Source organism: Falco rusticolus, chromosome 12 (assembly GCF_015220075.1).
Source record: "Falco rusticolus isolate bFalRus1 chromosome 12, bFalRus1.pri, whole genome shotgun sequence".
In the NCBI taxonomy this organism is placed as follows: Eukaryota; Metazoa; Chordata; class Aves; order Falconiformes; family Falconidae; genus Falco; species Falco rusticolus.
Window position 1 is genome coordinate 306,239 of NC_051198.1, and position 24,267 is coordinate 330,505.

At 50.4% G+C, this 24,267-nt stretch overlaps 1 protein-coding gene across 4 annotated transcripts in view; it reads right to left on the reverse strand.

Moving 5' to 3' along the window:
* SLC24A3 (solute carrier family 24 member 3) overlaps positions 1 to 24,046 on the reverse strand; it is a 182,243-nt gene extending 158,197 nt beyond the window's left edge. For all 4 annotated transcript variants that reach the window (XM_037406042.1, XM_037406040.1, XM_037406041.1 and 1 more), the window contains exon 1: positions 23,920 to 24,046. In XM_037406042.1, the coding sequence (XP_037261939.1) occupies positions 23,920 to 24,037 (118 nt within the window). In that variant the 5' untranslated portion in view covers positions 24,038 to 24,046. The remainder of the gene's footprint in view (positions 1 to 23,919) is intronic.
* Positions 24,047 to 24,267: the final 221 nt, after the last annotated feature.

The window sequence follows — 24,267 nt, forward strand, 5'->3', positions numbered from 1 at the left end:
TACCTATTGGCACTTTTCAGCATGAAGAACACTGTTTTACAATGCTATACAACATCCCGATGTTCCCCAATTACACACTGATCTCAGAGAAGCATCTTTATTTTCAGCACAGGAACCCCAACAAGCCAGTAACTCAGCGGGACCTCAGAGCAGATGTCCAGCTTCTAGCAGGGACAAAGCAGCCTGGTGTGGTTCTCAGCACAGGGCCCTTCTCACAGCCAGCCAACACACCTTGGACAACTAAATGAGACAAGACCACCCAAACTAATTTCCAAGGCAGGATACAGGTCAGGGGAGATGAGAATTTTACACTGATGTGAAGTTACCTGTCAGCCACGTGGCTCCCCAGCAAACACTATTTACACACCTACACAGATTAAGAAAATCCTTTTAAATCTTTTTACTGTTACAAAAGTGAGTGCAACTGGCCCCTTCGTTAGGATTGTTTGTATTCCTGGTCCAGTAGCACTGAGCAGGTCTAGAGGGGAGGCGACGCCACTCTGCACAGCACCAGCACAAGCAGCCCCTGCGCTGTCCATGTGCACAACTAGCAAACGTAGTGAGCTCACACTAACCACCAGGCCAAGTATTTAACACATACATACTCTCCTCTCCTCTAAGCATATGCCACAGGAAAGACTTATTAGCATCTTTCTCTCCACACTGCTGGTTAAAAACAAACACACCCCCATCATTGAGATCAGGTGGTCATTTTATGAAGCTGGCCAGGAAGCGACCAGGTCATTGCATACAAGCCTCCAAAAACATCCATTACCTTATAATTAGCGGAAAATGACAATAAACAAGTTGAGGAAGATGAGTGGATAAACCTGGGTCTTGAGGTTTGCTAAGGAAAGGTTGCGGAAAGCTCTCCTGGACCAGGCTGGTGCACAGCAGGAACTCAACATGGGCATACCACAGCCCTTCCCACCCAAGACAGGGTTGAGTTAGCAAATGAGACAACTTTAGATTAACGGGAAGGGGGGCAGTGGGGTGGGTAGGTGTTAAAAAATACCCAGACACAACACCTGGGGGAAACTGGGATAATTCCCTGAACTTTGGTGCAGAAGCTGATTTTCATTCAGCAGCAGAGGATTTGGGCCAATAACACCGAAGCACAGAAACTCAGCGAAGGTGAAAGGTGATTGTGAGCAGCAAGCTGGAGTGGCAGAGGGTTGACAGGCCAGAGGCTGGCCCTGCCGAAGGGACGATCTGTCACCACGCGCTCTCACAAGCACAATGCATCGCTGCTAACAGCTTCACAGAGCTGGCAGGTATCCTTGGCTCTCACTGACAGTAAACCACTTGCTATGCAAACTGCTAGATTCTGCTGGCCAAAGCCAAAAATAGGACAGCTTTTCCAAAATATGCTTGCCCTCCCTCCTCTCTTGTCTGTGCCCTTTTATCTGTTGTTTTGATGGTGGCAGTTTCAGGTTTTCAAGGTTTGGCTTCACACACACACCTTTTAGCTAACTGACCTATCTGTCTCTCCCTAAAATTTTCCTACAGTGAATACAACAATGAAATATGTCCGAGGAAGAAAAAAAGCTGGAACAACCAAGCACAAGCTCCTGTGTTAAGCTAGCAGCAGAGGTGGGGAGCAGCAGCAGGGCAAGATTTAGCTAAAGCATCACCCCAGCGCTGCCCCTCCACACCATTGTCCTGCTGGCCCCCAGACCCGCCGCTAAGTGTCCAGGCAGGGTTTCTCCTAGCACAATCAGATCTGCCACAGACTGTCACAGCATAATCTGAGCTCAGGACTGCATAAGCATTTCATAAATGGATTATCTTTCTTTGTAGGCTGATTTGGGAGATGCTTTCCTTTCAAAATCATCAGCAGCAAAGACCATAAATAGAGCATCCTCGGGGCAGGGGATGGGGAATGGACCAGAAACCCTATACCTGGCTTTGACAAGCAGCCTGTTCCTTACACCTGATTTCACCTGTGTTTCTACACATACCGACCTACATGGAAAGGTGCAGAAAGGTTGGGGAAGGGCACTGTTGATCCACGACCGTTGTTAATACTTGTATAACGTAAGTAGGGCACAGAGGCCAGAGCCAAGTTACAGGCACTTAACAAGCAGAAGAGGGTACCCACACCAAAGACCTCCAAAGCTAATTAGATGGCAGTGCAGGAGAAGACTCTGGTATGGAGGGAAAGGGCAGCTCGCTCAAGGAAGACCAAAGGGTGGCTGGCCGGCGAGCAGCCCCACAGGAGGAGCAACAACACCAGGTACCGGCAGCTCTCTGCCCCCACATGCCTCCCAGCCCCAAGATCCACCACCCAGACAAAGGCACAGCTAAGGAAGAGACCCCACAGCCTTGCAAACAGTAATGAGAGAGGTGACCTAAAGGTCCCAGAGCAACCAGGCACTGCAGAAGTCTTTTCATGGTAAGCATGACTTGCCAGAGCACCGGGACATCTGCCAGGACATGCAATGGGAGACATGGCTGGATAGAAAGCCCAGATGGATACCCTGCTGCTGAACAGCACCTGACCCCATGCCACTCCTGCAAATCCCTGTGGAAAAAGTCTGGTGGCAATGGCAGATGAAGAGTTGCAGGACTTCTACCCCAGATCTTGTAATTAATTTCTCAAGACTCACTCCCCAGCCAACAGCCATTAAGCTCAGCCACTCACAACTACATTTGCTCTAGATACCCCTCACTTCTCCAGGTGACTGCAGCCTACCTGCATTAACACCTTGCTGCCCAGTTGGCATTTGTGCACAGCACGGCTCCCAGACCTTCCCAGCTAAGCTGCCATCACCACCTCCTCCTCCTCCCCTACCAGCCCCTCCATAAAACTCCATCACCAGCAATAGCAAGTCCTCTGCAGTCCTGTATCCCCATCCCCAAGCCTTCTCCCACTTCCATGGAAATTACGTAAAGGAGAGCAGAAAAAATAGTTCTGGTCAAATGAAGTACTTCAGATTTTTCAGTTTCACCCACACACAGTGACTCAAGTGCCAGCCACAAAAACCAAACCAAAAAACCCAACACCAAGGTAACAGCAGCACTGGTGCCTCATGGCCCCAAGACCAGAATATGCAGCAGGGACAGGGGAGTGGCAGGTTCGACCCCCTCCCAGGTAATGTGGAGCAGGAATGCTGCTACAGCTCTCCCCATTGCCTAAGTCAGGCTCCACTTCCCTGGGAAGATTTTCCCATGAAAGCTGCCGCTCTGGGAGACATCATTAAGTTTCAACCAGAGCAGAGAACAGCACCTAGCCATCCTCCACCCCGGTAAAGCACCTATTGCCCCCCAGCTGTGTCTGCCTTCATTATTTATTGAGGCAGGACTGAGGAGCTCTGGGGGGGGCACCACTGCCTCACCTTTCTGCTAACAGGCAAGGCAGCAACACCTGAACCCAAGCTCCTGCAGACAGCCAAAAAGGGGCAGAAACAACATCTAACTCTCACCACACACACACACCAGTGTCCTTCTCCCCCATTACTACCATTTTCTATGTGACCACCAGCAGAAAAAAAAAAGCAGCCCCCACAAAACCCCCAGACACAACTATTCTACCCCAAACATCTCTTGTGCTCCGCTACAGAAAGAAATGCAACCTTGATTACTGATCCAGCCTGGTCTTGGAGAAGGATCACAGGGCTGGAGGGATGAACTACAAGCTGTCCTGCTCTCCCACCAGCAGTGACCACACAGATGGTCCTTACTCAGACCGATCCTCCTCTCTGTCAGTTTGAAGACCCTTTCAGGGACATCAGAGAGGCTGACTCTGAGCCCAGAGACCTGCCCCAACCTCAAACACACCTCATGGTACCACAAAATACTGCCTCTGTACCCCTCTTCCCTCACATGCATGCTCAGAGGAACAAGGCAGAAGATTGGGCACCCATCTGAGAACAACACAGCCGCCCCATGCCTACCATCTCAGCTCCCAGTCCTCCCCACCAAGCCAGACACAGCTCCCGTGCACCTCCAGGGAACAGCTCACCAGCTCTCTCCCAGCAAAGAGCAGAGGAGCCCACCAAGGGGCCCTAGAAGGTTCCGCCCCTACCAGCCATCACAGGCACTCACGAGCAGCAGCTGGGAGCAGTGCTCCACACACAGCTCAGCTGTCGGTTGGGAACCCAGAGCACACTCTGAAGGTCAAGCAACAGCTCTACAGCTCTCACAGCACAACGTGAAGAACAGTGAAAAATGTGACTTGGGGCTTATTTTAACTCTGAAAAGCTACCTGCCATCTGAAAGTGAGATTTCCACATGCATTCTGCTTGAGTCTTCCTCTGCTCCCACACTGAAGGCAAAGAGAACTTTAAGGTCAGGCAGCACTTTGTAGAAACCCCCTCACAGCAGTGACTGCTCATCAAGCTTTCAGTGAAGCCAGGTGATGGTCCTACCTAGCTGGAGATTGGTGCCACTCCACAGACCTCTGCAGAGGCACCCAGGAACGAGGAGCAAGCTGCAAACACCCACTACCCAGAGCATCCAGTGCTTGTAGCCAGCACCCACTGGCACCCTGTGCACCTCCCCGCTGGGGGGCACAGGTGTTGGGCAGCACCCGTGTTATCTGCGGTGCTTTAAATAGCAAAGCTCAAAGAACAGAAAATTATCTTTGCAAGACATGAAATACTCTGCTGCTTGCAGCAATACCATCAATACTCCCCTCCCAGGCTAGGCAACGTGGAGGTAAGCCACAAACAGGCTGGAGCCTGGAGCCAGAGCATGAGGCCATACTGTGACTACCACAGACTTGCTGGGACCTTAACCAGATGCTCACTGGCTCCATCGCCAATTTCATCCCCTGCCTGCTTCAGCTCTGCACAAGACCTGTTTCTCCCTATGCATTTGCACGATTAATAGCAGGAGCGAGATGTGCCAACTAAATGCACCACTGCATACACAGCATGGCTTGGGAAGGCACTGCCGTGATCAGGACAGACTGAAATTCAGATGCCACATGGCACAAATTAAGAGTTTTTCTGTTAAGGGACTCAGGGCTCCTCTCGTGCTCACCAGTTCAATGGCAATAAGCATTAACTTTTGTTCCCCATAAGCAGCAGCACCCCTTGCTGCCGGTGCAGCAGCAGCAAGGACCAGGGCACACTGCAGGAGAGGGACCATCAGAGGTGAAGGAGTGACATGCCAGCAGTGCGTTATTTACTGCATCAGCCTTGGACCCCTGCCACCCTAATCACGTGCCCTGATTACCAAAGGTGCTCGGCTAGCCACCAAGAGGATGCTTTAACCTTGAGCACGCTTCTCCTTTCTCACTTGCTTCAAAGATTGAGAAGTCTCCCCAAAACTGACTTTAAGTAACTATTTATACAGAGTGCACGCGCTCCTATTTTACCTGTCTTTTCACTTCTGCAGAAGTTACAAATAAAGCCAAAAGCACTAGCACTTTGTACCCAAGGAAAGCAGGGGAAAAGTTAGCTGAAAAAGTCTCATTAACAAGAAAGTATGGAAGAAGATTGGGGTTTTTTCCTCTAAATTTATGAGCTCTGTGACATTTTATGTTCTTATAAAACAGGCATTTTGATACAGGTTTTTATTTATAAATAAACAGGAGTTTTTTTTAAAAAAAACTAACCATTAAAAAGCTAGCTCTTTTAAGGTCTATTAGTTCTCCAGGTCAGTAAAACACCTCTACCTCAGACTGACCGTAGGGCTGAACTCCCTTTTAGGTAGTGGACAGACTCCAGCAGAACCCATGGATTTCTGCATGCACTTCTCTACCGTCCTGAACAGCACTGGCTTGAGGCTTAGTTAACTGAAGGTAAAATTTCCAGTTCACTGTCTTGTGCTAAAAATTGTCGTTGGATATGTGAATATTCCAAGGCCTCCTTGATTGCCCATTACCAGTTTGTGCAGAAATTTATGCTTTCTTTATTATTCATAGCAGCTTAACCACTGAATTGACAGATCGCAAAAGAAACAGTTTAGCACCTGGTAAATTATACCACTTTTTAACATCTCCCCATCATGCCTCCTGTGATTTAGCTCCTGTCTAAAGTAAAAAGTGTTTTTCTTATGATCATCTTTTCATGCCTCTAATAATTTTCAGTTTTTCCTTGGATGTTCCTCTGCCCCTGCTTAAACCACACGTGATACTCAAGGTGACAGCTTCCCACTGATCTATGCAACAGCACTCGGTACTTTTACCCTGACTCCCTACTTTCATTTCTCAGGGGTATCTTAACTCTTCTGCTGGCACTCTCATTTCATTAACATTTCACCTGTTACAAATGGAAGGTCTGGACACTGTTGATATTATCTCTGTTGCTTGGCAGCTGCTGACTGTCAGGCACGATTTCCACCACGCCCTGGCACAGTACATCTTTTCTGACAGAGCTGTTGCCTGTTTCTTCTGCTCTGTGACATTCCAAAAATGGGACAATCTCCTAATAATACTGGCTAGCAAATTCTGCTTTTGCCTCCCACGGCTTCTGTGGCTGATGTACCGATGAATTTCAGGGGTAGATAGAGCAATACCCTTTGCAATACCCTGCTGTAGATGCCAGCACATTTTTTTTCCTCCCTCTAATAAATAGAGAGGAAGTTTTCAGAGGCATAAAAGGAAGATGGGCAATAAATCCCCCCTCTCTAACAAATCATCAGGGCAGTTCTTCTCCCTGATCCAAGCTCCTTCCCAAGCATCCCCTTCTCAGTCACACTGCTTGCCCCTGCCTGCAAGGGACACCAGGCAACCCCAAAGTGCCCTCAGACTCCCTGCACTTTCCTTTTTCCGCATTTCACCAAAACTCTCTCTCAGCTCCCATCTTGTGTCAGCAGCCTCCTCAACTCAGTTTAGCAAGCCTCCCTGCTCCCAGCAATCCAAAAGCACTGTTCAAAATCCCCCCAAGCCACTGTCCAAAACATGGGCTTTGGATGGAGCAGAACAGAAAAAGTTCCTCTGAATTCTGAGCAGAAGAAAAGAAAACAGGGCAAGAACCACAGCAATGAGGGTAAGTTATAGGTGGCTGCACCACAAGTCACCCAGGTCATCTCAGGCTACCGCATCGAATTCATATATCACAATTTTCTTCCTTCATGGTAAGCAGCAAGGAAAAATTAGCAACAATGAATTAAAAATAACTTTAAATTGACTTTCCATCAGCAGCCGTGCTGCTTTTTATACAGCTCCAAGATCCCGTGGCTGCTTGCACCTGGAAATCAAGACCTTACATGGCTGAAAAAGCACTAATTGAGATCCTCACTGTGATCAAACAGATCCTTGTTCCTTGGAAGGCTTGGGTAATGTGTTGCAGTAACAGCGTAATTCTCTGGAAGAGATATTTACCTTTTTAAAAGCAGTGAAAAATGAACAGTATTCCAAATCCATGCGACAAGGGCAAATACTTGGGGTCTGATAGGGTTTTTTTGTTTAGAAGCTGGACATTCACTGCTCCTTCCCCCATATTTATATATTTCTCTCCTAATTCTGAGCTAACATGGTGGGAGCAAAGATGGTTTTGGGTCAGATGAAACTGTTCAATCAACCTGGAATGAAGTATTTTATTTTGGTTTGTTTTTTCCTTTATTACACTTTTAGCTAAATACAATTCTGCAGAATTAAATTTAGTCTGAAAATACCATAAAGACATGCTGAGAAAGGAAACAGAGCAGCTCTTCCCCCCTCCCAAAAAAACAAACCATGACTTTCTCCCAGTTAATTTCTAAAATATATTAAAAAGCATTGCCCTTGCAGCTTTGCCTGCTCAATCACCCTGAATTCCCAAATTCATGCTGTTCGCACCCTCCTCGCCCACCAACAGGTCAGCGGGACAGGTGGCAGGCCAAGGCTGCAGGGCAACTCCAGCAGAAAAGACCCTACCTCCAAAAGCAGCGTCTGCCCCGAGGTACCCAGGGCAGAAGTCCGCCGTGCCTGCCCAAACACCCCCGCGGGCAGCACAGGGCTCTGGGCTGAGCACAGCAGCCAGGCAGCCCTATGCCCTGGGTGGGCGCCCATCCTCTGCCATGCCCAAGGAGCAGCTCGGGCAACTGCCGCTACCTGAACAGACACCAAACAGCTCAGGACTGTAGCATCACGGAAGGTTTGGGTTGGAAGGGACCTTGAAGACCACTTCGTTCCAACCCCCTCCATGGGCAGGGACACCTTCCACCAGCCTAGGTTGCTCCACACCCCATCCAGCCTGGCCTTGAACTTCCAGGGATGGGGCACCCACAGCCTCTCCAGGCAGCCTGTGCCAGTGCCTCACCACCCTCTCCGTGAAGAATTTCTTCCCAACATCTAACCCGAATCTCCCGTCTTTCAGGCTGAAGCCGTTCCCCCTTGCCCTGTCGCTACATGCCCTTGTAAGAAGCCCCTCTCCAGCTGTCCTGTAGCCCCCTTTAGGCACCGGGAGCTGCTCCCAGGTCTCCCCGAAGCCTTCTCTGCCCCAGGCTGAACAGCCCCAGCTCCCTCAGCCTGTCCTCACAGGAGAGGGGCTCCAGCCCTCTGGTCACCTTCGTGGCCTCCTCTGGGCTCACTCCACCAGGTCTGTGTCCCCCTGACGCTGGGGGCCCCCAAGCCGGACACAACGCTGCAGGGGGGATTCTCACAAGTGTGGAGCACAATCTCCTCCCTTGACTTGCTGGCCACACTGCTGGGGATGCTGCCCAGGATTTGTCTGGCTTTCAGGGCTGCCAGGGACGAGTACTTGTGTCCAAGTCCCAAGGGTATAAAACCACCCACCACAGCAAGGTGAGTTCCTCAGATAAGGAAGGGCAGAGTCTGTCAGGACTGGACAACTCCACCTCTTTCCGGTACCTCCATGCCAGCTCCCACCAGAGCCTCTGCCCACCGCCCTCAGCCCGGCTGAGGGTCGCTCCTGCAGCCCCTGCACCACAGCAGCAAGGCAGAGGAAGCTGAAAGCCCAGAGTTGGCTGCCCTGAAGGACACGGCCCTCAGGCTGCCCCAGCTCACGGCAGCTGCGGAGAAGTAACGAACAGCCAGAAACAGAACATACCAGAGAAACGCACAAGGAGTGGGAGCAGATCCTGTTCCCTCAGTGAACATGACCCTCACCATGGATGATGGATGAACAGGCCTGCTGTGTCCCTCCAGTGAGCTGGGTGTTGCAAGCACTAAGAATAAGCCACCCCTTTCGGGAAAGAAAGAAAAAAAAGAAAAAAAATGTCATAAGCCCTGGTTCCCAGTATGGTATCTAAACACCAGAAAGCTCTGATGATAGGGAAGCCATCACAAAAGAGCAGAAGGGGTTTTTTTCATGCTTTTCTCCACAAAAGATAAAGAAAAAAAAATGAATCTTGCAAAAAATAAACAAGCAAGAGGGAAAAGGGAGCTTTTGTGTCTAATTTCAATACAAACATGTTTTTCAAGTTAAAAGGACTATTTCTCCCCCTTCTTTTTGCCTTACAACTCTTTTCCCCTTGTGTTTCCCTGCAACAACACTAAATCTGTAACTGTTATTAATTTAATCATCATTATTTACTCTTTCCATAGTGCTGGAAACATGCTAGGCACTTTACAACATGGAGACAAGGTCTCAGCCCCAGAGAATACATCACCCCTGTACATACTGTATCTGGATATGCTCCCTAAAAGTACTCTTTATACATACCGTGAAATTCAGGAAAACTCACGGATAGCCAGACAAGGAAATACAAAGCAGAAACCCCCACAGAGAGACCTGGAGAGATATACAGGAGGGCAGGCTGGACTTTTGCAACCCTTACACATCTCCCAGGTCTTGCACTAAGGCATCTCATTTAACTACCTGCTGCACTGGCATGGGTAAGATGGCAGTGGAACTAGTATAAGAATGGGGGATAAAACATAATTAAATGAGAGCATGGAGGAGATGTGAAATGTATGAATTTAGGCCTTGCGGATGAGCAGTACTTCCCCTTTTTCTGTATCTGTTCAGAAAGCCCACAAGACTCAACTTCTATCACAGATAAGAACACGCTGAAGGGCAGCCACTGGCCTCATAACTCATGCTGTGCCTTCTTTCCAGCGAAACTCAGTTCCCTGCTCTAATGCATCTCTTTCATTCCCAGTGTGCGGAGCTAAAATTAAGACCAGATAGCAAAAGCTGCAGAAAGTACCACAATGAGGAGCTCAAGAAAGGCTGTGAAGGTTTGCATCCCACATGCAGCAGTTTATGTGTTTCAGGGTGCTCGTGTTCCTCCACTCAAGCTTGTCCTCTGCCAGTGGCCAGCAAGCGGATCTGGTCTGGAGCTGCCATGACAAGCTAGCCGCAGGCAAATGGGCTCCAACAGCAGGGCAGATCATCCATCAGGCGTCCTCTTGGAAAGCCTGGTTCTTCTACAAAGCAGACAAAAGCATAAGGCTTCCTATGCTGCTAGATCAGCGACTCAGTCTCAAGAGAATGAGCAAAGCACCAGTTCCAACAAATCTTCCAGGTGCTATCAGCACCTCCTCTCTATCAACCCTCAACATTATCCCTCCTCACCCATTCTCCAGCCAACAAGCATTTCCCTGTGATTACTATAAATGTTGCCAACCAAGGGTCCCAGCTGCATGCAGGTTTCTGCCCTCATTCAGACTGATCCATGTGTCACTAAGCCAGGTTGAAAATTACCTTAGTGACATAGAGTACCTTCCCTATGGTACCCGCTTAATTAAATATTGAATAAGCTATTACCTTTCAGGGATGCCTGTGCACTGGCTGTGTCCATTATTTATAGCATAATGTATTCATTATGTATCTTATCCCATGCTCTTATCTGCTGATCTCATAACAGGCCCTTAAAAACAATTTCGAGCAATTAATCCTACCTTAATTACAAACAAATAGATATGGAAGCCCCAGGACATCTCTCTCTCATATTTATTACAAGTAAGTAAACACATCTAGAAATAAATCTGGTAATAAGGAAAGAGAGGGACAAAGCCCACCAGCCATGGGAATCACAGACCTGAAGACTGGCACATTTTAATCACCCGCAGTAAAATCGCCAGCCTCGCCTGCCTTAGAAAAGAGACGTGTCCTGCTGCAGCTTCCCTGACGGACAGGCTCTTCCAACGCAACTGCACCGCTGGACACCACCTCCTCTGCCCCCCGCACCGTGATCCAGGCCAAGGCCCACCACACCAAGATGCCCTGGGTTTTCCTGCCTCCCAGGGCCCTCCGAACCCCAGATGGCTGGCACGGCCATTTTCCCAGTCAACAGGAGCCACCACTGAGCTGTCTGGGGTTGTCCCTTGTCCCTGCCTCCTCCCACCCAGAGCCAGCCCTTCCTGCCTGCCAGCCCACGGGGCTGAAGGCCCAGCCGAGCCCAGCACAGGGCTGCCCGCTCCCAGCGGGTAGGACGGGTGCACGGCGGCAGCCATGTAAGGGGGCTGGCAGAACCCTGCCCGTCTTGCCGGCTGGGTGCCAGCAGGGTCCCCTTCCACAGCCCCGCCGCAGGCAGCCAGCGGTGGGGCTCCCTCCAGCAAGAACCAGGCTGTTCAGCCTTGTGCATCTCTGCTGGCAGACCCCACGCTGCAATGTGGTCCTCCAATTCTCTCTCCCGCATCCATACCTACAGGATGGTTGTTGAAAAACTTTCAAGGGGGGTGGGGGTGGGGGTGGGGAAGAAGAGAATAAGAAAAGAATCTCCAGACACAATGAGGAAGCACCTTGTAAATTCCCACACTTCAGCTCATGTAGGAAACACTCTAATTTGGGGAGCACTTGTTTCAGCTCTTTTCTGAAGAGCCCCGGTAACGTACAGGAAAAGAACACAATCATCATTAATACTCATATTTTGTGCAACTTCACCGCTTAACAGAACCAACTCGTATGTTTAGCACCCACAGTGGGAAATCTCATGCTTCAGAGTTTGTCTTCTGGTCAAACACAGCGACCATAAGCTCTCAGACGCTGAGCACACTGGTCAGCTCCTGAACCAAGGCACACAGCTCAGCAGTGCACCGAGCACCCACCTCCCCAGCAGCACGGTGCCCCGCTGGGAGCAGGCTCCCTCTGCTCTACCTCAGCTGCGGGGCACAGCAGGCACCACCACCCAGGCGCTGCCAGGGGTCCAAGTGGTGCAGGTCCAGCACAGACCTGTACACACCTGCTACTGGGGAGCCTCCGGGCAAGGGAGGGACAGGGAAATGGAGCCACGATACGGAGGTGTGCTGCAAACACACTGCAAACACATATCGCATTCTGTCATGATAGGACAAGGGCTAACAGTTTTAAACCAAAAGAGGGTAGATTTAGACTAGATATAAGGAAGACATTTTTTATGATGAGGGTGGTGAGACACTGGCACAGGTTGCCCAGAGAGGTGGTAGATGCCCCGACACTGGAAACACTCAAGGTCAGGCTGGGCAGGGCTCTGAGCAACCTGATCTAGTCAAAGATGTCCTTGTTCATTGCATGGGGTCAGAACTAGATGATCTTCAAAGGTCCCTTCCAACCCAAACCATCCTATGATTCTAAACCACTGATGAGATTCTGACCGAACAGACCTTAAGGAATAACTCCAGATGGCCAAAGCTAGAACAGCCCTGTCGTTCTGATCTTTCCCTTCCCCCACCCCAGAGAAAACAGTACAAGGAAAACAGTGGTCTATGGTGCCATCTCAATATTCAGAAACGTGGAAAGCAGAGAAAAATAAATGCATCTAATGAAAACACAATTCCAAAACCAAGCGAGGACTCAAAGAATAGGATCTTTGTCACCCCTGAAATCAAAAGAGAATACTACCACTGCTTCAACTGGTTTTAGACTAGCCCTTAAATGTACTGTCAGGGTGACATTAGCACAGAAACCTCCTAAAATGTTTCAAAGGGGGCGTTCCGTACTAAGCCATGGCTGAAGTTTGTAGAGACTCCTTTGCAGATGACTAAAAAGGCAGCCTGTCCCTACAAGCAGATGATGTGCACACACTTGCCGTCCAAACTGCACACCACGCTCTCTCTCTTCTCACCTGGGGAATATTTCCCTGCCTGCTGAAAAAGGCAGACACAAGCCCCAGCAGGCACAAGCCAACAAGCTTCGCGGCAGTGCCTCTGCCTTTCTCCTCTGAGAAATGAGCCTGGCCCAGCTCAACACAGACCCTTGCTCAGAGTAAGGGCATCTTTCTAGTAAAATCCCAAACTGGAATTTTCCTAAGTATTTTAAGGAAATAAATAATACTATAGGGAAGAAAAAAAAGTTTCTGTTTTTAACCAGAGATGCTGGCACAAAAGGGTAGTACTCCACATCATACCAGAATCAAGTACCTGACGCTGTCCTTCCTTTATAAGGCTTTAAGAATGGCAGGACCCTCCAAGAAGCTGTATGTGTTCTTTACTTACCCTGACATGAGACTCTGCAGACCTGAGTTTAATTCACTGCTCTGCTATTAGCCTGTGAGGTGACCTTGGACAAGTTGTTCTGTCCAGATTCTCAGCTGGTGTCAGCTGGCACTGTGCCACCAAAGTCAATTTAAACAATTTGAGACTTCAGTTCTACAGTCCTCAGCCTCCGTATCCAAACAGCACTGCCAGCCGGCACGCAGCCCTGCTCCTGAGATGCTTTGGAAATGTGCACCTAAGAGGCAGGTAGTGGGATTAACAGAGCTCATGCCTCCCTTGGAAAATACACGTTTTTACCTAAAATGAAACAAAAAGCCTTTTCTATTTTTTTTAAATAGCCTTACGATCAAGGCTTTAAAAACAAACCCACGGACACTGTTGTTTCATTTTGCAGTCTGTTATGTATTAGCTGATGCAAAATCCCTAGCGATTTTGACTTTAGCACACAGTAATGGGTGGCGACTGATACTTTTTTCCATTCTTCTCCTCTTAAGTTTCATTCTTTCCAAAATCATCCCAAATTTCTCTCTCAACTTGCTTCCATCACCAGTGGCATGTTGGAAGGCTGCTTCATCACACCAAGAAGCTGAATGCCTGACACCAGCCTGAAGGCAGGCTGGATTTCAGGAGGGGGCTTGGGAGTCACCAGATCTTGTGCCTTTCATCACAGGAAGCTCCTAAGACTGGAAAACTCTAGTATTTTACCTGACTGAACAGCTGACACCCAGGAAATCCGAGAGAAGGAGGGAAACTAGGTTGCACCACACGAGGGGACACCGCTGGCCACGAGCTGCCCACAGCTTGGTGTGCGGCACCCAGGGAGGCAGTGCTTGGGCATGTCACCACCGGGCACGCAGCCACTCATTCCCAGGATAAACCTTTATGAAAGTACCTCCCGAATAAGTCCTCTTAGCGGCCTCCCTCACCCCAGACACAGCAACAGCTCTGTCCCTGCAGACCTCAGCCCAGCGGGAGGTGCAGCCCCAAGCCATACAATGACGGCTCCCGAGGTCTCCCAGGCCCATAGGGCTTCTCCCTGAAACACACTGACTGCCTCTCCCATCAGCGAGCAATGCTAAGGCAGGGCTCCTGCAACCTTTCCTTGGATCGTTTTTTGATTCAGGAGATTTTTACGTTACTCAGTCACGTTCTTGGAAAACTTCTGAACAAGCTTGATTTGTCAACTCCTCTGATTTAGTGCAAGAATAAATCCAAAGAACATGAAACTCATAATTTAATTTTACTTTGTCAGCAGTAAAATTAACTTAAGGGGGTTTTTTAGCATTGCCTCTTCTCCTTCTCCCTCCCGTCCAATGACACTACTTTCTGAGAAGTCGTCCATGGCAAGCGAAACCTTTGCTATAAGCACAGCTGATGTAACCTGTTGAACAAGCGTACCGTGGGCAAGCAAGCTCGATAGGGCAGTTGGGTGGGTTGGAAGGAAGCTCTTTGAGACAGGGGTCTTTTTAGCTCGGTTTTCACAACAGGGCTTGTGAGAATGCCAGCGCTAACCAGTACACTCCATACTGCAGCAGGAAGGTCTCTGCTCACCTAGACCCAAGATGCAAAACCTGCGCTCAGTCAAAAGACCTTAACCACAGTACGATACGCTAGCTATGCCAAGGGACCAGTCCACTAAGCTGTCCAGCAGCCAACATCCCCGTGAGGACTTTATGCCACCCCAGTTAATGAGATCTCTTCTCGCTGTGCAGCTTGGTAAGGCTGTTGTCTGCATGGCTCCACAGCATCCCCTGTCCCCAGCCCTGCAGCAGCACCAAGGCACCCTTTGGCACAGCAGGGAGCAGAAGGGACACCGGCAAGCAGCATCACAGCCAGAATCTTCATCAGCTTCCGTATGGCACAGCACTTACTAAGCACAGAAGCAAGACATTTAACAACTCTTCTACTTGCCACCACCCTGCGGAGTTACACATCATACATACCTACTCTTTTCTTAACAACTGAAATCAAAAGCCTTTTAGTACACATCATTGTGTGTAACGTCAACTGACGTGGCTTGTGCTCTTGCTTCTTTTCCCATAAAATGAACTGTTGTGCTGGCCCAGTGCATGCACCGCTCATTTAAAAGGGTTTCTTTCTGTCATGCTCTCCCTGTGAGCTGGCAATAAAATACAAAGCAACTATCACAAAGAGGTGCACAGAGAACTGGAGGGCAAATCTTCTTGGAGGAGAAAAGAATGCCCATGTAAGGCTCGCTTCTCCTCCTGCTTTATGTTGCAGGATGTTCTGGCCATCTTAGGGAAAAAAAGCAGATGAGTCTATCTCTGAATAAGAATTATTTTAATAGCAGACCCTTCAGTTGTTCGTACTTCAGTTAGCATGTTTTTGGCTTGCATATCAAAAGTATTATTTTCTTGGACTTTAACAGGCTTTTTCCTAATTGAGCTATTAAAATTTGTTTGCAGTTCTCATTTGATAGGTGATGCTTGCTGCAGGAGCGAATACTGAAGATGAGCCTTGGCATACCAAAGTTCTCTTTAGAAAAGCATGCTCAGCACTATCCAAACACGTCTTTCTCCTCTTCTACCACTGCAACAGCTGAGATACACCGCGCTTGAAGAGAGCACCCTGCCTGCTTGCTTCTTATCCCTCAGCCACCACAGGGCCACAGGAGACTTCTCGGGGCTGACCTGGCAGGAGACGTCCACACCCTGTGGACCGATGCACAAACCCATCTGCAGGTCCGCGCTCCGTCTGGGCGTCTGTCATCCCTGTGCCACCAGCATCCCACAAACTTGCCTCTCAGTTTCCCCACTCGATAACTTGAGAACACGCTTACTTGCCTCGTTTCCTCCGAAGAGGCCACGGACAGAGGAACAGCTTGAGCAAGGAAGGATCTGGTTAACCTCGTACACGCATGAGCCCACTGAAGTCAAGCGCAGTACTTCACACGCTGCAAGTTAAGCACTCTTTCCCTGGATCATGGCCTAACTGCCTATGGACACACAAACATGGCTGGTGGCCAAAGTACCGCACACACTACTGGAGGCATAGAAAGGTCAGACCAGACTGTGAATCTCAGCCACTTCGCACAGCTGCTCAGCTCAGCAAAGGAATGTTCCAAAACAACGAAATCTGTGCCTCCAGACCAGTTTTGACACTCCCTGTGCACAAGAGCGCTCTCCCTTGATGAAAGGTACATCCCCCTTCCCTGAACACACGCTCACACCCACCGATGCAGCACCCATGACCTGGGTTGCCAAGGGCAGCCTGCAGCATGGGGCAAGGCCAACATGGGACTGGAGGCATCACAGGAGGCAGGCTGCCCTCTCCTCTGGGCCTGCCAGCAGTTTTCAGGTCCAAGGCAGGACCTGGGGGACCATCTGCTTCTTGCAGGCAAGGCTTATAGGCAGATGACGTTCAATCACACCTCTTCAGCAGTCCCTGTAAGCCAAAAAAGTCCATAAAAGGCAAATAAAGTCCCAGCAAGTACTGTCCCACACAGCCTCCTCCCTGGACACCACATCTGGACTCCTCTTCAGCGCCTTCTTTTTTTTTCAGAAGACCAAGACCCAGGCCCTCCCCCTGGAGCCCTTGGTGCAGTGCTCCTAGTCTCAGGGATACTGCCAAAAAAAAACAGCTTAAACATCTTCAGTCCACATCAAACTTCACCTTTTAATCCAGTCTCAGGTCACCTCCAGTTACTGTGTGCTTCTATTCATCAGCCCTTGTTGCTGAATGCAACACCCCATCCTGCTCCCTTTCCTTCCTCGTCTTCCTTTTCCCCCAACACTCAGAAAGCCCCTAGTTTCCAGAGTTTTCTCAGCCTGTTCCTAAAGAAAAGCTTGGCGTCTAGAGGTTGCACCCATTTTATTTTTAAATCTGAGTGTTAAGCTGAAATCCAGCCATGCTATGGTACGGACACATTGACCGCACATATTTAATGTCTTACAGATGCTCCTTTGATGTAGCTGGCTCCATTGCCAAAGCAATGGGGGGCTCAACACCCTCCAAAATCCCCAGGTTCAGTGGGCTCATCCTATGGCCAACTCCATATAACCGCAGCTCCATTGCTATCAGTTTCCAAGCTGACAAAATCAGGCCTAAGTCTCACTTGAATAGGCACTTTTCCGACTGCCGTGGAGACTTGACCTTCCATCTTGACAAATGCAAGAGAAGATAACATAAACTTTGCTGGGAGACAAGACAAAGGGAGATGGAACTGTGCCCTAGGGGTTTCAAGTAGCTAAATGCAAACTCCCGAGTCAGGATGCCCTTGGCAGTAAATAACACATGGACAGGCTGTTCAGAGCTTGAGGAGTCTGACAGTCCAGCATCTGCAGAGGCAACACACCTTCATCCCTTTAGGGTCAGCCAAAAGTCCACTCACAAGCTGCAAATTACACGCATTTACCACTTCCATTTTCAAAGGATTTCCCTTTGATGCTGTGAGTAATGCAGCTCTACTGCAGACCAGCCACTAAGATTTACTCACCGTGTAACCTTACTCTTCTAAGAGCATGTCTACAGGACATAATGATTAAAGCGGCGAGGCTACAAACATCCTGCCCACACCAGGGCATGCCCACTGCTCCACTGATTCTTCCCATAAAGCCACACCAGTGGAAAGAAATTAGGATGAGGTTACCAGTGGCTCTCTGCATCGGTTCGACCTGACTTGTGGTGATATTAAAGGTAAAACTTAGAGCAGAACAAGGCTTTTGAAAATCCCTGATGCTTTCTAAAATCCCATGCTTAAAGACTGGTCTAGAGAAGGGCAGGAGAACAAGGCTGGAAAAAGCAAACACCTCTTCTTCCCCCCCCCCCTTTTTTTTTTCTCCAAAAATGCATGACTTCAACTCAGCTGCCTGGTTGCCAGATGTAAAAAACAGTGTGCCTCAGAACAGGTGGGAAAGCACAGCCTGTGACAATAAAGTGCAGCTCCCACCGCAGCGCAGCATATGATCACTGAGTCTGCAGAAGAAGTGTATTTTTGCAGAAATCGCACGAAGAAGTTGCACTGGCTTCCAAGTAACAACAGTAACAAGATGCATCCCTCAGGCTCTATGCTCCATAACCCCATTTGGCTTCCATTTGAAAAAACCAAACTCCAAAGTTTTAAGTGACAGGTTTCATGAGACCTGGCTCTTTTCTTCAAGTCTTATCTTAGGGAAGAATCTATGAATTTTCATTTTTGCTATGCTTCCTTGTGGACAGGAAAGCGAGAAAGGGTAATTTAAACTGTTCCAAAGGCACAGTAACGGGAGGCGGGGGGGGAAGCGGAGAAAGAAAAAAAGAGTATTTTTCTAGCTACCATAGGGTTGCCATCAGTTTAAAGAAAGAACAGAAACAAAACAGAGAAAAATGCCCTGGGGCAGACTAACACTTAGAAGCAGGGTCAGCTCCAGAGGTGAAGGGAGTTTTCTTGTTGCAGGGATGGCTGCTGATCTCCCGAATGACCCTTTCCCATCCAGGGACAGATCATTTTTTTCACAGTCTCATTCCCAGGAGGCTAGAGACACAAGTACCTGCCACATGAATATATGACAGCTCCAGCTGAGCCCTTCCTTTTGAGAATCTGACCAAAAATGGACAGCGTGACAAGCCAGCCTTCCCAACATTAAGGGCCATTCAAGATCAGCAGCAGGAGGGAAGTACAAAAAAGAGCTTAGAAAAAACCAACCAACCATGCCCACCTTCCCATGAGCTCTGCTATTCTGACCACGGCCACCACCTAGGGGCTCTCCGTTCAGCTACAGCTTGTTAAGACCCTCACCAAGTCATTTTAGTGTGCTAATCTGAAGGGGGGGAAAAAAATTTTAAAAAAAGTCCTTTATTTATCCTAAGCTAGTTTTCTGCTGTGTTAGCTGCTGGAGACTCAGCTAAGGGCCTGCAAAATGCAGGAGCCCATGCACAAGGAGGCAACGTGGGCAGGAGCAGCCACAAGCAGCACCGAGAGCAGGACAGAGCATTTGCAGTTAGATCAGCCCAGGCAGCCACAGAGCCACAAGCCTACCTTCCCTTAACAGGCACTAAAGAAATGATGATCATGGAGTTTTTCTGCTATTCACCGCCTCGCATTCTGTCTGGGTTTGAACAGCTGGGGAGGCAAGCAACCTTCTGCCTTCATGCCCTGCAGAGGTGGGAGCTCCCAAGGAGCCCGCACCCACATCCTGAGGACCAAGACCCCATGAATTTAGGGGCGTGCTGGAGTTTACCTCGGGCACCCAGCTTTGGCAAGCTGACCAGCCTGGCACGCGTCCCCACACTTTCATAATGTTTTAATTAAGTGGACCCCAAACACTGGCAGGTATGGAGATTTGAACATTCCCAAGGCAGTTCTTCAGGGAGATCCCGCAGCAAGCCCAAATTCACAGCCAGGCGCACAAGCCCTGCTCCACCAGTACCGTAAGCAGGTGCTGAAAGTTGAGCACATCTTTAAGCATGTTCCCCCTTGCTCCTTCCAAGCAGAGCCGCATGCCTCATCCCTGCTGCTCCCCGCGCTGCAAGCTGCTTGATAGAAGACCTCAGCCTCTGTCAGCTGTTGGTGCAGGACCTTGAATGAGTACTAAATAAATGAACAAGTCATTTCCTGCAAGGCCAAACAAGCTCCCTGCCAAAGAGGTCGCATACCACGCTCTGGCCTGATGCCTCTCCCTAGTTTATGAGGGTAAATTCCCATATCCAGGGGTCCAACGATTACAGCATTACATCTGGGCTAGGATTACTCTCAGTGAAGCTAGGATTACGCTTCACTGAAGAGGTGAGGAAAACAACTGCTTTTGTGCTTTCAGTGCACGACCTCTAAAATTCGGTTTGGGTTTCTTGGTTTGCACAAACAAAAACATTCCAATGAAATTGGGGATCTGTCACTTAATTCCCAGCTAGAGGACCAGGATCTGTCACACCAAAGTTCTTCCATGCTAATTTGGCGGTAAGGAGATCTGTGAGGAAAAGCCCTTTGCGGTAGGCAGGGACAGTGACAAGACAAAGCAGTCGGGAGGAAACAGCCTGCGTGGTTCATTCCAGTCCCGTGAGCTCCTCCAGCTAGCACAGGGCTGGGAGGCAGACATGCTGGGATCTTTGCTCCCCATTGCCCATCACGCCACCCAGGATGGCTTAGAGACTTTCTGTAAGCGTGTTACTGTGACATGGATGCTCGCAGCCTTCTGCAGCCCGCAAGAAGGACCAGGAAGCCCTCAGTCCTGGAAAAATCAGGCTGAGCTTTGGACTTGGAGTAAGTCTCAGAACAAGTCAAAATGCACTTGGCAGGCCCTGCTCCACCATTCTGAATACTGCACTCCCGTCAAGTTAAAACAAGACTTAAAAGCAACCCAAATCTTCCATGCTTGAATCATGCAGGCAACTCCATTTGCTTGGACGTGCCCATCCCCATGAGTAAGGGCTGCAGAATTAGACCCAGCTTTCCCTTACCACCCTGCCAAAAACGCAGGCACACAGAAAGAAGAAAAGAAAAATCCCACTGACTGATGCCCCTGCTATTTTTGCTGTCCCCGAGAGTAAACTGGTCAAAGGCCTGACTCAGAAGCCTCCCTTGAAAAACCTGAATAATCACAATTTGGAAGATGGTCTCATATAACGAAGTTTCTCATAGAGGGAGGAGTGGAGGCAAGACAGAATTTGAGTCAGACTGATGGGGGGGCAGGGTGGGAGAAAAAGAAAGAAAGTAAGAAAACTTCATGCTTTGGCTTTTCCTGTGAGGATGGCAGAGTCAGGCAGAGCTTTGGAGCGACTCATGCTGTTCGAGTTACGGAGGCGTTCCTATAACTTTCCTTCACCTCCAGTCCCCTCAGCAGCAGACCAAAAAGCATATGGCAATCCAGTGCCTGGCAGGTGTATTTTGGGTCTGCAGGGCTGTGTTTGACCTCAGTTACACCTCTTATTTACCCGTGTGACTTCCTTGCATGTCAGAGCATAACCATGGATCTATGCTGCCTGGAAGAGGGGAGGAGGCACCCCAGCCGCACCTTCACCACCCAGATCAAGTCCCCGAACTTGGATTTCTTGTTAATTTGCAGTGTATCTATTTTTGAAAGACTGAGCCTTGTGGAATACAAAGACCTTTGGAAGGACATTCATATAAACATCGTAACGTTGTAACACTTTGTCATTACACATTGTTTAGCGTCAGATCTCAAAGCCACTTGAAAAGGAGACCTCCTATTAGAGACCCAGCCAAGTGAGACACGGAGAGATTAAATCATCCAGAAAAGCAGGGGGAGCCACCGGAACAGAAAACCAGACCTCACGCCCTATCCTCTAGAGCTGCCCACTACAGAGGGTTCATCAATTAAAACACTGTGGTTACCTGCCGCTTCAGGAAGAGCTCCAGTCTTCCTTGCAGTGGATGCAAGCACATGCGCTTTCTGAAGGCTTTGGCACCTCACACCCCTCTGCAAACAGAGGTCACCCGTGACTTGACAGGCCATGCTCCTCTGGATCCAGGCCGTAGCAGAGACTGGCTGAGGGAAAGGGGACTGACTAAGAACAGGAGCATTAAAAGCAAGAACACATAATCTAAAACGGTGATCCAAGCCAATGGCTGCTGGGCTGGATCGCACCTCGATGCAATGGCTCCACAGGAGCAGTGATCACTCCAGCATCTCCACTGCACCCCAACAAAACCTACGCCCAGCTTTGTGCTGCCGTCAGCCCCTCTGGCATCAAGGACGCGAGCGAGCTGCACATCAGCGGCATACACTGTGTATACTCCACATACCACACCACTCTGCTAGCGAAAACTACCCTGGGAGCACAGGGTAAGGCTGCCGCCTCCTGCCAGGGGAGCGGGGTGGGAGATGCCTTTTGCTATAAAAGCACTGCAGTTGAGTCAAAAGTTTGTATTTGATCTTAAACCGCACATGTTTACATGGGAAGAAATATTTAAATCGCCAAATCAAGATGCATCATTCCACCTCCTATCTAATCACGACACAGACTTCAGCGAGCAGCAGGCTGCTGGCTGTCAGTGAGGCTCCCCAGAGAGCCCCGTCGCTTAGGTCCCACAAAGAGGAAGCAGATGTAGTGGGCACTGTGGAAAATTTCCACCTGTAAAACAAATCTCCTCATTGCGGCTCTTGGCTCTGCGTGGCCGCAGGCGCACAGGGTGCCATGCCTATCATGCCAAATGCTACTTCTTGTCTCTCAGATTAATTCTGAGCTAACTCTGATCATAAGATGAGATACTCTCTCAAACTGAAGCAATACAGCAAGAGCCCTGACAAATGTTAGCGGTGCCTGGCTGGGGAACGCTTTGGGCAATTCAAGCAAAGCACAGATGAATTCACCTGCAGCACAGACCTCTACAGCCTACACTGCCTTTACTCAGTGAATGGAGCTCCCTTCCGCATCACTGGGAAAACCACCTTCAAGGAGAGTAAAACACAGGATGGGAATCCACACTACCCTGCAGAGAGAAGGGTGGCACCCTATGTCCCATTTAAAATGGGTCTGAAATTTGCCTTTGCCACGTAATCTACAATTTAGCATGTGGCGAAGGTGAGCAGCCAGCCCGCTCCATCGGGGTACGGGCCAGAGGGGGTTTGGTTTCCCACCGACAGAAAGCGGGAAGAGGGTAGTGGTCTGGCCCCACCAGCTTGAGAAGCAAGGCATGCCAAAGGAAGAACCTTCTCACCAGTAGGCTTTGAAGTTTATGTAAAAGAAGGACTGGTATTAGTGTCACACATCTGCAGATACTGTGTGGGTAGACTTAAATATACTTAAGTACATGCATATACCCCTGTTTACTTACAACGATGTTCATGTCTGTCTTCTCTGGCCTTAGTTCTCAGAAGAAATCACCCCGCTCATGGAAAAAAGTGTAACTTTTAGAACACACGTACAAAAAGAAGAAAGAGTGATTAATTTAAGGGCACTGAAGTCCCAAATCTTAAAAACGCCTCCAAGCATTGTTATACCCCATAAGAAAAACTGTGTTCAAGTCTTCACTGGTGTTTGTGCTCTTTCCTAAAGATCAGAGCATTCCTCACACCATGCTGGACACTGCAAAACCCTTAAGACACGTCTGTTTGTTTAAAAAGCAAATTCGAGTCACGGAGGGGTACACTCTCCTTCACTTAAAGGAAAATAAACCTTGCGTAAATTCTGCTTACACTCACATATTTGCAATGCAAAATACAAATCGCTCGCTATCACCCTCCCCATACAGCCGGCCGAGCCGAAGCAGGAGGCGGCCGCTCAACGCCCGACCGCGACCGGCGCCCTCCCCAGCCCCTCTCCCGCAGCGACACGCGCCAGCCCGGCGCTGCCCCGCGGCCACCGGGGACACGCGGGCGGCTGCACCGCGGCAGCGCGCCCCGTCCCCGCCGGGACCCCGGCGCCGACAGCCGGGGGGACCCGTTCCGCCGGCGCTGCTCGGCGGCGGCCGCACGCATGCGGCGGCCCCGGCCCCAGCGCGGACCCCCGCAAAGTTTCTCGCCTCGCCTCTCCCGGCGGCTGCCGCCACCCCCGCCAGCGCGCACCGCACCGGCCCGGGGCGGGGCGGGGAAGGGGGGCTCCCGTCGTGGAGGACCCCCGGCTGGTCCCGGCCCCCGCGCGGCCCCTCCCCCTGCCTTCCCCCGGCGCCCGGGTAAGGCTCACCTCCGCGGCAGGTGACCCCCCCTCCCGCCGCCGCGGCCCCGCGCCCGGCCCATCGCCCCCCAGAGCGGCCCCCGGCGCAGACTCACCGCCGCGACCGGCCGCGCAGCCGGCCAGGAGCAGGGCCAGGGCGGCGAGGGCGCCCAGCTGCCCCCGCAGCAGGTCCCCCCGCCGCCGCCGCCGCCGCTCCGCCGCCGAGGCGCCCATCGCGGCCGCTCCGCTCCGCTCCTCCGCGCCGCGCTGAGCCGAGCCCAGCCGGGGCTCCGCAGCACCGCCCCTGCCCGCCCCCCGCCGCCTGCGCGCCGGCCGGCCGGCCCACCGCCCCTGCGCGGCGCGGGCAGCGGGCGCGGCCAGCCGGGGGGGCGGGGAGGGATGGAGGCACGGGCGGGCAGACGGGGCCGGCGGGAGTCCGAGCTCCCCGGCCAGCCCCCTCCCCG